The sequence below is a fragment of the Oncorhynchus tshawytscha genome, linkage group LG18 (assembly GCF_018296145.1).
Source record: "Oncorhynchus tshawytscha isolate Ot180627B linkage group LG18, Otsh_v2.0, whole genome shotgun sequence".
Classification (NCBI taxonomy): Eukaryota; Metazoa; Chordata; class Actinopteri; order Salmoniformes; family Salmonidae; genus Oncorhynchus; species Oncorhynchus tshawytscha.
In genome coordinates this window covers 104606-118086 of record NC_056446.1, presented here as the reverse complement: position 1 = coordinate 118086, position 13481 = coordinate 104606, and the positions used below count along the sequence as shown (strand labels likewise).

Sequence of the window (13481 nt, the reverse complement as noted above, 5' to 3'; positions counted from 1 at the left end):
ATAGTGGAGTTTGGAGTGTGACTGTTTGAGGTTGTGGACAGGTGTCTTTTATACTGATAACAAGTTCAAACAGGTGCCATTAATTACAGGTAACAAGTGGAGGACAGAGGAGGCTCTTAAAGAAGAAGTTACAGGTCTGTGAGAGCCAGAAATCTTGCTTGTTTGTAGGTGACCAAATACTTATTTTCCACCATAATTTGCAAAACAATTCATTAAAAATCCTACAATATGATTATCTGGATTTTTTTTCTAATTTTGTCTGTCATAGTTGAAGTGTACCTATGATGAAATTTACAGGCATCTCATCTTTTTAAGTGGGAGAACTTGCACAATTTGTGGCTGACTAAATACTTTTTTGCCCCACTGTTGATGGGATGGGTTGAGGGTTGGTATGTGGAATTGGAGACAAGTTTGAGTGGAGTTGTTGTGTGTGAGAGAGAATGATGGTCAAAGATAAAAGTAAAAAATCAAGTCAAAATACAACAAAGTATGTTTGAATGACACTGAGGGGCAGTGTTTTTACAGCTAATTCCGGGTTGGCTGAGGCTGATGCCGTGCAGGTGTTTGTACACATGCATATACACACCCTCATTCAAATAAATGCATAAAGAACACACACATACATGTAATAGTGCCAGACATGCACACAAACATATACAGTTGGCATTGCTGTTATGATTTTATTTTGATTGATGATTGATGTCCTTTTTAAAAAAAGAAATATTGTTGTTTGCTGTTTTCTTCTTTCTTTTTTGAATCTTTAGTTCATTCTCTGGGTTGTTGGTGCATTGGGGGGTTCTTGGGGGTGGGGAATGGAATTCATTGTGTTTATTTTTATTCTTGGAGGGAACTGTGGGAGGAGTCTTGAATGGTTGAGGTACAGCTATTGGGGAACTGTGGGGGGATCTTGGAGGGTTCAGGTTCACGTTTTTTGGCCTGGTGGGAGATCGGTCAACAGCAGGGCATTGACCCTGGATGCTTCTGTCTGTCACTCTGAATGGGAATCTGTTGGATGACTTGAATGGTGTAGTTGTTAAACGGCTTCACTGCAAGTATATTGTATGTTTTGGGTATTCAATTTAAAAAAAACATTATGGGGTATTCTGTGTAGATCACTGACACAAAATATACGTTTAAGCAATTTTAAATTCAGGTTGTAAAGGGGTGTGAAATACTTTCTGAAAGCTTTGATATGCTTGTACAGCTGCGTGTGTCTTGTCACTAATCTGGTCCACAACACCTTTTTCCCGATTTGGGGCAGTCCTACTCCTTTCTTATTTTGTATCTTTATCTATCTTGGACAGGATCCACAGAGAGAAAGGAAGGAGGAAAGATATTGCAGTGGGTTGGATTGGAACCCTTGCTTGCAGCAGTACTTAGTACACGTGTTCTAGAGGAGAGGCTTAGACCTCTAGACCAGCCCAGGCTACATCCACACACCTTTAACTTCTCAATCTTCATCTTTTTCCTCACCAGGTTGTATGAGAAGCTATTGAAGGTGGCCTGGAAAGGCCACCACAAGGCCATGGAGAAGGTAGCCTATGCCATGCTGTTTGGAGACTATATGACCCAGAACATCTCCAAGGCCAAGGAGCTGTTTGAGAAGCTGTCCCTGGAGGGCTCCCCCAAAGCTCAGATGGTAATGGAACATTCCTATTTAAACTTCATGCATCCTGGGTAGACATTTTAAACATGCTCTGTTGATGCTTAGGGCTACAGCCAGACAGCTTTTGTCTTAAAATGACGGATTGAGTTGATGGTTTTTCAATGGGAGTCGTCCGTTGATGAACAGAGATGAATGTCCTTCAAAATAAGCACAGTGTGTCCGCCGTCTTACGTATAACACTTGCTTTAAAGTATATGACTTGAATAGAAATGTTGACTGACGAAAACGAACAGTTGATGTATGCATATACTATTTAATCTATGTTCATGCATCTCTGTGTGGTATTCTAACGCTCCACCCGGTATCTTCCAACAGGCACTTGGTTTCTTGTACGCTGCTGGGTTAGGAGTGAACTCCAGTCAAGCAAAGGTACCAACATCCAGCCTCTCCTTCTTCCCATGTACCCTATATACTGATGAAAAGCTGCATTTGTTTAGAGGTAGCTTTCTTAGATAATATGGAGTTACCTCCTTAACCAGGAATGTAAAGTAAAGCATAACTCTGTTCCAGGCACTGGTTTACTACACCTTCGGGGCTTTGGGTGGAAACCTGGTGGCTCATATGATTCTGGTGAGCTACTTCTGCTTTTTGAAGATTTGAATAGAGAAGCCTTACAATGTGTATTGTTTCTCTCTTATGGATATATACTGTATGATGATTGACCTTTTCTCTCTTTGCTACCATTCTCTCTTTAGGGATACCGATACTGGGGTGGTGTGGGTGTGACCCAGAGCTGTGAATCAGCACTGACGCACTACAGACTGGTGGCCAATCATGGTAAGAAACCACCTGCTGCCAACCATTTGAACACTTTCACTATCTCAGATGACAGTTTGTCAGTGTTTTGAATGGAGAACACCTGCATCTGAACAGCCCTAAACGAGCATGTGCAGTAGAGTTTGAAAAGTAGATGTTCTTGTTGCGAAGTGTCTATTGCATATTTGTAGGTGCTGACCTTTTTATAGAAAAATCCCCAGATTCTCCGCAAACTGATAAAACAAAAGCAAGGGCTGCAACTCAACTGTGTTCAAAAAAATTACTTTTATTCACAGAGCAATTTATGTCAGAAACATTGTCTTTCTGTCACCCACTCACCAGTGGCCAGTGACGTGTCCCTGACAGGAGGCACTGCGGTGCAGAGGGTACGTCTGCTGGACGAGGTGGAGAACCCAGGCTCTACCAGCGGCATGCTGGAGGAAGACCTGATCCAGTACTACCAGTTCCTGGCTGAGAAGGGAGATGTCCAGGCCCAGGTTAGGGTTCAGATGGGGCACACTGCTCTTAGTGATCTTCTTTGAATAGGAAATCTTTGCGATGGAAAAAAGCAATCAGTGTAAACGTGAAGCACTAAAACTATGTTGAAAGTATGTAGAAAAGATAAAATCCTTTACGTATTTGTTTCATAATGTAATCTTTGAGAACTAACAATCATCAAAGTTAAAGCTAGACAGTCAGGGAAAGTGGAAAATCCATAAATGATGAATTTGGGGCATTATACCAATTATACACTTCCTCGCACTTGCAGGAGTTAAAGGAAGTAATCAAATCACTTTCTGAGTCTATTCGTTTTCAAGTTTCTCTGGCGCTTGCCCGCACTGGCTTGCACGGCTATAGTATGATAATCAGTAAGCGTGTAATGATTGAAAGGGTGGATTCTGGTCAAAAGTAGTGTACTATATATGGAATATGGTGCCATTTGGGACTCATTCGTCATGTTTCGTGCCATGACCCTTTGTCCACAACAGGTGGGACTGGGCCAGCTGCATCTGCACGGTGGTCGGGGGGTGGAGCAGAACCACCAGGTAAACTTTCGCTAACCCATTTTCAAATTATTCAAACACTAGCTCTATGTCATGCTCACTCTTGTATTCAATGTGAAGTTGTTGTGTGGAGTTGGTCACAAATGAAATGTTTGTCGACAGCGGGCGTATGATTACTTCAACCAGGCAGCGAATGCGGGGAACACACACGCCATGGCCTTCCTCGGGAAGGTAAGATTATTACATGATCTTATAGGCCTGTAGCACTGTGTAGAAATAAGTAATGCAAACCTTACTCTGTGGCTGTGTTACTTTCCAGTGGTTTCTCCTCATGCTCCCTTCTCTCCCCTTCTTTTTATTCTATTTTCCTCTCTGTCTCTCGCTCTGTCTCTCGCGAGCGAGAGCGCTCGCTCTGTCTCTCGCTCGCTCTGTGTCTCGCTCGCTCTGTCACTCGCTCGCTCTGTCACTCGCTCGCTCTGTCACTCGCTCTCTCTGTCACTCGCTCTCTCTGTCTCTCGCTCGCTCTGTCTCTCGCTCTGTCTCACACTCGCTCTGTCGCTCCCTGTCTCACACTCGCTCTGTCGCTCCCTGTCTCACACTCGCTCTGTCGCTCTCTGTCACTCGCTCGATCTCTCTGTCACTCGCTCGATCTCTCTGTCACTCGCTGGATCTCTCTGTGACTCGCTCGATCTCTGTCTCACGCTCTGTGTCTCTCGCTCGCTTGCTCTCTCTCTGTCTCTCGCTCGCTCTCTCTCTGTCTCTCACTCGCTCTCTCTCTGTCTCTCGCTCGCTCTCTCTCTGTCTCTCTCTCTCTGTCTCTCTCTGTCTGTCTCTCGCTCTCTCTCTCTGTCTCTCGCTCTCTCTCTCTGTCTCTCGCTCGCTCTCTCTCTGTCTCTCTCTCTGTCTCTCTCGCTCTCTCTCTGTCTCTCGCTCGCTCACTCTGTCTCTCTCTCTCTCTCTCTCTCTCTCGCTCTGTCTCTCGCTTGCTCTCTGTCTCTCGCTCTGTTGCTCTCTGCTCGCTCTGTCGCTCTCTGTCTCTCGCTCGCTCTCTCGCTCTGTCTCTCGCTTGCTCTCTCTCTGTCTCTCTCGCTCTCTCTCTTGCTCTCTCTCTCGCTCTCTGTCTCGCTCTGCTCGCTCTCTCTGTCTCTCTCGCTCTCTCTGCTCGCTCTCTGTCTCTCGCTCTGTCGCTCGCTTTCTGTCTCTCGCTCGCTCTGTCTCTCGCTCTCTCTCTGTCTCTCGCTCGCTCTCTCTGTCTCTCGCTCGCTCTCTCTGTCTCTCGCTCGCTCTCTCTCTGTCTCTCGCTCTCTCTCTCTGTCTCTCGCTCTCTCTCTCTGTCTCTCGCTCTCTCTCTCTGTCTCTCGCTCTCTCTCTCTGTCTCTCGCTCGCTCTCTCTGTCTCTCGCTCGCTCTGTCTCTGTCTCTCGCTCGCTCGCTCTGTCTCTCGCTCGCTCACTCTGTCGCTCTCTCTCGCTTGCTCTCTCACTCGCTCTGTTGCTCTCTCTTGCTCGCTCTGTCGCTCTCTGTCTCTCGCTCGCTCTCTCGCTCTGTCTCTCGCTTGCTCTCTCTCTCGCTCTGTCTCTCGCTTGCTCTCTCTCTCGCTCTGTCTCTCGCTTGCTCTCTCTCTCGCTCTGTCTCTCGCTTGCTCTCTCTCGCTCGCTCTGTCGCTCGCTCGCTCTCTCTGTCTCTCGCTCGCTCTCTCTGTCGCTCGCTCTCTGTCTCTCGCTCGCTCTGTCGCTCGCTTTCTGTCTCTCGCTCGCTCTGTCACTCTCTCTCGCTCGCCCTGTCTCTCTGTCTCTCGCTCTGTCTCTCGCTCGCTCTCTCTGTCTCTCGCTCGCTCTCTCTGTCTCTCGCTCGCTCTCTCTGTCTCTCGCTCGCTCTCTCTGTCTTTCACTCACTTTCTGTCTCTCGCTCGATCTCTCTGTTGCTCATTCTCTGTCTCTCGCTCGCTCTCTGTCGCTCGCTCGCTCTCTGTCTCTCACTCGCTCGCTCGCTCTCTGTCTTTCGCTCGCTCTCGGTCTCTCGCTCGCTCTCGGTCTCTCGCTCGCTTGCTGTCTCTCGCTTACTCTCGGTCTCTCTCTCTGTCAGATGTACTCGGATGGCAGTGAGTACTTGTCTCAGAACAATGAGACGGCACTGCAGTACTTCAAGAAGGCCTCTGACCTGGTGAGTGTCCAAATCTTAGAAATAGAATCACTAGTGTGGACATCATATTTCTGTGGTCCAACCATGGATTGTTATACATCCATAATGATATCTGTATAGCTGTGTTTTCTTAATATGTCCTTTTATCAAACTATTCACTTCTTTGGGTATCTTATACATAGGCCACAGTGCCTGTACATATGCCTGTAAGAATTACCAATAAAAGAGTGTTCATAGTGGTCAAAAACTGCTGGGACAGAAACATTCCTATACATCGCTTTTCAATGACCACATGGTTTTTCAGGATCGATCAGTTACAGTTGAATTTGGAAGTTTACATACACTTTAGCCAAATACATTTAAACTCAGTTTTTCACAATTCCTGACATTTAATCCAAGTAAAAATTCCCTGTTTTAGGTCAGTTAACTTCTCTAGGGTAGGGGGCAGCATTGGGAATTTTGGATGAAAATCGTGCCCAAAATATGCATATTTGGATAGAAAACACTCTGAAGTTTCTAAAACTGTTTGAATGATGTCTGTGAGTATAACAGAACTCATATGGCAGGCAAAAACCTGAGAAAAAATCCAACCAGGAAGTGGGAAATCTGAGTTTTGTAGTTTTTCGACTCTTGCCCTATCAAATACACAGTGTCTATGGGGTCATGTTGCACTTCATAAGACTTCCACTAGATGCCAACAGTCACTAGATGCCAACAGTCCTCAAACGTTGTTTGAGGCTTCTACTGTGAAGTGGGGCAGAATGAGAGGGGAATGAGTCAGAAGTCTGCCAGCAGCCACGAGGTCAGTCCCGAGCGTTCACGTGAGAGCGACCTGCTTTCCATTGCTTTGCTACAGACAAATGAATTCACCGGTTGGAACATTATTGAAGATTTATGTTAAAAACATCCTAAAGATTGATTCTATACATCGTTTGACATGTTTCTACGGACTGTAATGGAACTTTTGGACTTTTCGTCTGCTCGTGCGTTATGAATTTGGATTACTGGGCTGAACGCACAAGGAGGAATTTGGACATAAATGATGGACATTATCGAACAAAACAAACATTTATTGTGGAACTGGGATTCCTGGGAGTACATTCTGATGAAGATCATCAAAGGTAAGTGAGTATTTATAATGCTATTTCTGACTTCTGTTCACTCCAACATGGCGGATATCAATCTGGCTTGATTTGTCGTCTGAGTACTCAGATTATTGCATGGTTTGCTTTTTCCGTAAAGTTTTTTTGAAATCTGACACAGTGGTTGCATTGAGAAGCATATCTTTAATTCTGTGAATAACACTGTGAATAACACTTGTATCATTTATCAATGTTTATTTTGAGTATTTCTGTAAATTGATGTGGCTCTCTGCAAAATCACCGCATGTTTTGGAACTACTGAACATAACGCGCCAATGTAAACTCAGATTTTTGGATATAAATATGAACTTTACCAAACAAAACATACATGTATTGTGTAACATGAAGTCCTATGAGTGTCATTTGATGAAGATCATTAAAGGTTAGTGATTCATTTTATCTATATTTCTGCTTTTTGTGACTCCTCTCTTTGACTGGAAAAATGGCTGTGTTTTTCTGTGACTTGGCTCTGACCTAACATAATCGTTTGGTTTGCTTTCGTCGTAAAGCCTTTTTGAAATCGGACACTGTGGCTGGATTTACAATAAGCGTATCTTTAAAATGGTGTAAAATACATGTATGTTTGAGGAATTTTAATTATGGGATTTCTGTTGTTTTGAATTTGGCGCCCTGCAGTTTCACTGGCTGTTGACAGGTGGGACGCTACCATCCCACGTACCCTAGAGAGGTTAAGATCACCACTTTATTTTAAGAATGTGAAATGTCAGAATAATAGTAGAGAGAATGATTTATTTCAGCTTTAATTTCTTTCATCACATTCCCAGTGGGTCAGAAGTTTACATACACTCAATTAGTATTTAGTAACATTGCCTCTAAATTGTTTAACTTCTTGGCGCTACCCATCCCGTTAGCGGGATCATTTTCGTCGGCAACACCTGAATAGCATAGCGCCACAGTCAAATAATATTACTAAAAAGTATTCATATTCATGAAATCACAAGTGCAATATTACAAAACACAGCTTAGCCTTTTGTTAATCCACCTGTCGTCTCAGATTTTGAAATTATGCTTTACAGCGAAAGCAATCCAAGCGTTTGTGTAAGTTTATCGATAGCCTAGCATAGCATTATGTACACTTAGCATCAGGAAGCTTGGTCACGAAAATCAGAAAATCAATCAAATTAACCGTTTACCTTTGATGATCTTCGGATGTTTTCACTCACGAGACTCCTAGTTACACAACAAATGTTTCCTTTTGTTCCATAAATACTATTTTTAAACCCAAAATACCTCCGTTTGTTTGTCGCGTTATGTTTAGAAATCCACAGGAAAGAGCGGTGACGACAACGCAGACGGAAATTCCAAATAGTCAATATTTTTACAGTTTTGGAAACTTTAGAGTGTTTTCTATCCTAATCTGACAATTATATGCATATTCTAGTTTCTGGGGCTGAGAAATAGGCAGTTTCAAATGGGTACGTTTTTTTTTTTGCCAAAAACAAAAATACTGCCCCCCCCTACACGCAAAAGGTTAACTTGGGTCAAATGTTTTGGGTAACCTTCCACAAGCTTCCCAGAATAACTTGGGTGAATTTTGACCCATTCCTCCTGACAGAGCCGGTATAATTGAGTCAGGTTTGCAGGCTTCCTTGCTTACACACGCTTTTTCAGTTTTGCCCACACATTTTCTATAGGATTGAGGTCAGGGATTTGTGATGGCCACTCCAATACCTTGACTTTGTTGTCCTTAAGCCATTTTGTCACAACTTTGGAAGTTTGCTTGGGGTCATTGTCCATTTGGAAGACCCATTTGCGACCAAGCTTTAACTTCCTGACTGATGTCTTGAGATGTTGCTTCAATATATCCACATAATTGTCATCCCTCATGATGCCATCTTTTTTGTGAAGTGCACCAGTCAGTCCTGCAGCAAAGCACCCCCACAACATGATGCTGCCACACCCGTGCTTCACAGTTGGTATGGTGTTCTTTGGCTTACAAGCCTTCCCCCTTTTCCTCCAAATATAACAATGTTCATTATGGCCAAACAGTTCTATTTTTGTTTCATCAGACAAGAGGACATTTCTCCAAAAAGTATGATCGTTTAACTATGGATATAGATACTTTTGTACCTGTTTCCTCCAGCATGTTCACAAGTTCCTTTGCTGCTGTTCTGGGATTGATTTGCACTTTTCGCACCAAAGTACGTTCATCTCTAGGAGACAGAACGCGTCTCCTTCCTGAGCAGTATGACGGCTGCGTGGTCCCATGATGTTTATACTTGCATACTATTGCCTGTACAGATGAGCGTGGTACCTTCGAGCGTTTGGAATTTGCTCCCAAGGATGAACCCGACTTGTGGAGGTCTACAATTTCTGTTCTGAGGTCTTGGCTGATTTCTTTTGATTTTTCCATGATGTCAAGCAAAGACGCACTGAGATGGAAAGGTAGACCTTGAAATACATCCACAGGTACACCTACAATTGACTCAAATGATGTCAATTAGCCAATCAGAAGCTCCTAAAGCCGTGATATCCTTTTCAGGAATTTCCCAAGCTGTTTAAAGACACAGTCAACTTAGTGCATGTAAACCTCTGACCCACTGGAATTGTGATACAGTGAATTATAAGTGAAATAATATGTCTGTAAACAATACTTGGAAAAATGACTTGCGTCATGCACAAAGTAGATGTCCTAACCGACTTGCCAAAACTATAGTTTGTAAACAAGAAATTTGTGGAGTGGTTGAAAAACAAGTTTTAATGACTCCAACCTAAGTGTATGTAAACTTCCGACTTGAACTGTATATATTATTAGTCAAATTATCCGGTATAGATGTGGTTTTCAAGAGTGTCTCTCTTTTTGGTGTCCTTTCCAACTGTTCTTGTCCCCTAGGGTAACCCTGTTGGGCAGAGTGGACTGGGCATGGCGTACCTGTATGGGAGGGGCGTTCCAGTGGTAAGTGACTGCAAGTGTCCACCATCACCCAGTGCCACCTGGCATCTACACTACAAGAGCTTGGCAGGTAGCCTGGCGGGTAGGAGTGTTTCGGGTGCTGGCAAATCCCAGAGCTGACAAGGTAAAAATCTGTTGCTCTGCTCCTGGCAGTTAACCCACTGTTCCCCAGGCACCAATGACGTGGATGTTTATTAAGGCAGCCCCCCGCACCTCTCTGATTCAAAGGGGTTGAGTTAAACCTCTTGATGCTACCCATCCCGGATCCGGGATCGTGACTACGGCTCAAGCTCATTAGCATAACGCAAAATGCGAAAAAATATTCTTAGACATATTTAACCTCCACACCTACACAAGTCCAATAGCTCAAATGAAAGATAAACACCTTGTTCATCTACCCAGCAAGTCAGATTTCTAAAATGTTTTACGGCGAAAACATAGCACACATTTATATTAGACCACCACCGAAACAAAAGGCAAGCGGCGGCCATTTTGTCCCAGAAAATATAAAATGTAAAAGTAGGATTAAAAAATAAATAATTCACTAACCTTTTGAAAATCTTCATCAGATGACAGTAATATTACATGTTACACAGTACATTTTTTTTTTTCAATAATATGCCATTAATATCCATAAATCTCTGTTTACAATGACGACATTTCAAAAAATGCTACTCAAAATGTCCGGAGAAATTATGATAGCTCCGACAGATAACGTCAGATAACAAGCAATAAACATGACTAAATATACATGTTCTACATATAGTTACAAAGATACACTTCTTCTTAATACAACCGCTGTGTTACATTTATTTTTAACGTTACAGAATTCGTTCACTAGTCTATGCTATGAGTCGGCGCTCAGATATTAGCAGTGTCTCCTCTACGTTTGGAGTCCACAGAAACCCAAAATAACCACATAAATATTCCCTTACCTTTGATGTTCTTCGATCAGAAGACGTAGAAGGAGTCATACTTACCCAATACATCGTTTGGTTTCAAGTTGTGCGTCTTTGTATTAGCATATGCTAACAGCTTCAGCTGAAATGCACCCAAAATAACTTCTGCTCCTTCTGGTCCCGCACTCTTGCGCATCAAAACTACAAAATGACATATTATATGTCGACTAAACTGGTCAAACTAAGTGCAGAATCGAGCAAAATGATGTTTTTATCATGTAAAACAATGATAATCGCGAACAAACGAACCGGCTTCAACTGGTGTCTATTGGAAAAGAACGTTCTCCAAATCGGCCGCGCTGAACGCAATAGAGTGCATGTATTTGAGAGTGACCCGGGCATTTTCGCCCGCCAAAGGATGAGGGAGCGCGAAATTCAAACAATGAACGTGCCAATTGAAAGCAGACATCGCGCTGAACAAATACATACTGTTCCCAGATCGGTAGCTGCCTGGGAAGGGTGGGGGCGATGACGTCAAAGTTGACCCAACTTTTCTCTTGACAAGAGAGAGTTTGGGAGAAAGGCTGCCCTGAGAGTTCTGCTTTACATACAGACATAATTTAAACGGTTTTAGAAACTTTAGAGTGTTTTATATTCAATAATTATTATTATATGCATATATTAGCAATTTTGGAAAAAAATATTTTCAGTTTACTATGGGCACGCACTTCCTCCAAAGGGGGCAGTATTCAGCCATAAGCTCAAGAGGTTAAATGCGGAAGACACATTTCAGTTGAATGCATTCAGTCGTACAACCGACTACTTAACCCCCTTTCCCAAAACATATTTAGTTGAGATAAAGATTTGGCACATGCAATACGGTTTAGCTGCATGCCTGTATGATTCAAACTGTAGTTACATTCCAAAAGTGAGCTTTTGTAGAGATTGGCATAGGCAATTGAATCCAGCAGCTGTCTGTATTTTCTGTATGATTTCCACAATAGTTATGTTTTGTGTGTGTGTCCTACAGAATTACGAGTTGGCGCTGAAATACTTCCAGAAGGCAGCAGAGCAGGGCTGGGTAGACGGACAGCTTCAGCTGGGCACAATGTACTACAGTGAGTGTGTGCGCATGCGTTGTGGGCCTGTGTGTGAAGAGACCTCCTGTTTTTTCTGTTGGTTAGTGTAAAACAGCCTTGTCCCTTTGGTTTCCTGGGGAACAGTGCAATAAAAAAAAAGTTAGTTGCCCACCAAAATTCTGCTCCCAAATCTGCAGTCTCAACCATTCTTTTTTCTCTTGCACACCACCTCTCCCTCTCCTTCTCTGTGTTGGGGATCTCTCACTCACTTTTGTCTCTCCATTCCCCCTCTTCCGCCCCAGATGGGATCGGGGTGAAGCGTGACTACAAGCAGGCCCTCAAGTTCTTCAATCTGGCCTCGCAGGCGGGTCACATCCTGGCCTTCTACAACCTGGCCCAGATGCATGCCACGGGCACCGGCGTTATGCGCTCCTGCCACACCGCCGTGGAGGTGAGCTAGTTAGCCATTAGCTAGCGGATGTACATAATTGGCTAGCTACAGCATGATCTATTAATTAGTAATTAGCTGTAGCTGCTGTATTGAATTGGCTATAGCTATATTATTAGCCATCAACTAGCCGTTAACTAGCTGCTATGGAATTGTATAGCTATAGGATTAGCCATTAGCTAGCTATTAGCTAGTTCAGTATCCCAGCGCGTCACAGTTCATTAGTCTTTAATTACACACCACTGCCAAACTAGCCACCTGGGAGCTAGCCTCTAGACATTATTTTCCATTAGCCAGCAATTAGCTTTCTGTTAGCTGTGCATTAAACCATCAATAAACCATCAATAAACCATCCGTTAGCCTGAGATTAACCTTCATCCGTTAGATCTATGCATGAAAAAACAATTAGCCGTCTTCTTGCTAGGAATAAAAAATGGCCATCCGTTTAGCCATTTAGTAGCGTGTTAATTGGGATCCATTAAATGCCTTTCAGCCATGTATTAGCTAAGCATTTAGCCATTTGCTACTGACTGTCAGTCATTGTTTGCCAATTCATACTTATCCATACCGTAGCCATTGATCCACGACTGGGGTCAGATATATTTTTATCCTCCCAATGGTTAAATTTAAAATCAGGGGTTGTGAAATCTGATCCAAAGCCTGTTGTTAGGGGTGACTTCTACCTCGAATTCTCTAAACAGACCCTTTTGTTCATGTTTCTGTGTATATCTGTCTGTGTCTTATTGCGTGTGTGTGTGTCTGTGAGCAGCTCTTCAAGAATGTGTGTGAGCGTGGGCGCTGGTCGGAGAGGCTTATGGCAGCCTACCGCAGCTTCAAGGACGGCGACATGGATGGGTCGCTGGTGCAGTACCTACTGCTGGCCGAGCAGGGCTATGAAGTGGCCCAGAGCAATGTAGCCTTCATCCTGGACCAGAGTAAGAACACATAAACAGTGCGCATACAGTTGAAGTCGCAAGTTTACATACACTTAGGTTGGAATCAGTAAAAATAATTTTCAACCACTCCACAAATTTATTGTTAACAAACTATAGTTTTGGCAAGCCGGTTAGGACATCTACTTTGTGCATGACACAAGTCATTTTTCCAAGTTTTGTTTACAGACAGATTATTTCACTTATAATTCACTGTATCACAATTCCAGTGGGTCAGACGTTTACATACACTAAGTTGACTGTGTCTTTAAACAGCTTGGAAAATTCCAGAAAATGATGTCATGGCTTTAGAAGCTTCTGGTGGCTAATTTATGTAATTTGAGTCAATTGGAGGTGTACCTGTGGATGTATTTCAAGGCCTACCTTCAAACTCAGTGCCTCTTTGCTTGACATCATGGGAAAATCAAAAGAAATCAGCCAAGACCTCAGAACAAAAATTGTAGACCTCCACAAGTCTGGTTCATCCTTGGGAGCAATTT

General features: G+C 43.3%; 1 protein-coding gene across 5 annotated transcripts in view; it reads left to right on the top strand.

Moving 5' to 3' along the window:
• LOC112230651 (protein sel-1 homolog 1) overlaps positions 1-13481 on the top strand; it is a 68469-nt gene that overhangs the window by 31458 nt on the left and 23530 nt on the right. For all 5 annotated transcript variants that reach the window (XM_024396932.2, XM_024396928.2, XM_024396922.2 and 2 more), the window contains 12 exons: positions 1477-1639; positions 1982-2035; positions 2177-2236; positions 2362-2443; positions 2765-2919; positions 3412-3468; positions 3589-3657; positions 5511-5588; positions 9564-9626; positions 11553-11640; positions 11904-12052; positions 12819-12984. In XM_024396932.2, the coding sequence (XP_024252700.1) occupies positions 1477-1639; positions 1982-2035; positions 2177-2236; positions 2362-2443; positions 2765-2919; positions 3412-3468; positions 3589-3657; positions 5511-5588; positions 9564-9626; positions 11553-11640; positions 11904-12052; positions 12819-12984 (1184 nt within the window). The remainder of the gene's footprint in view (positions 1-1476; positions 1640-1981; positions 2036-2176; positions 2237-2361; positions 2444-2764; positions 2920-3411; positions 3469-3588; positions 3658-5510; positions 5589-9563; positions 9627-11552; positions 11641-11903; positions 12053-12818; positions 12985-13481) is intronic.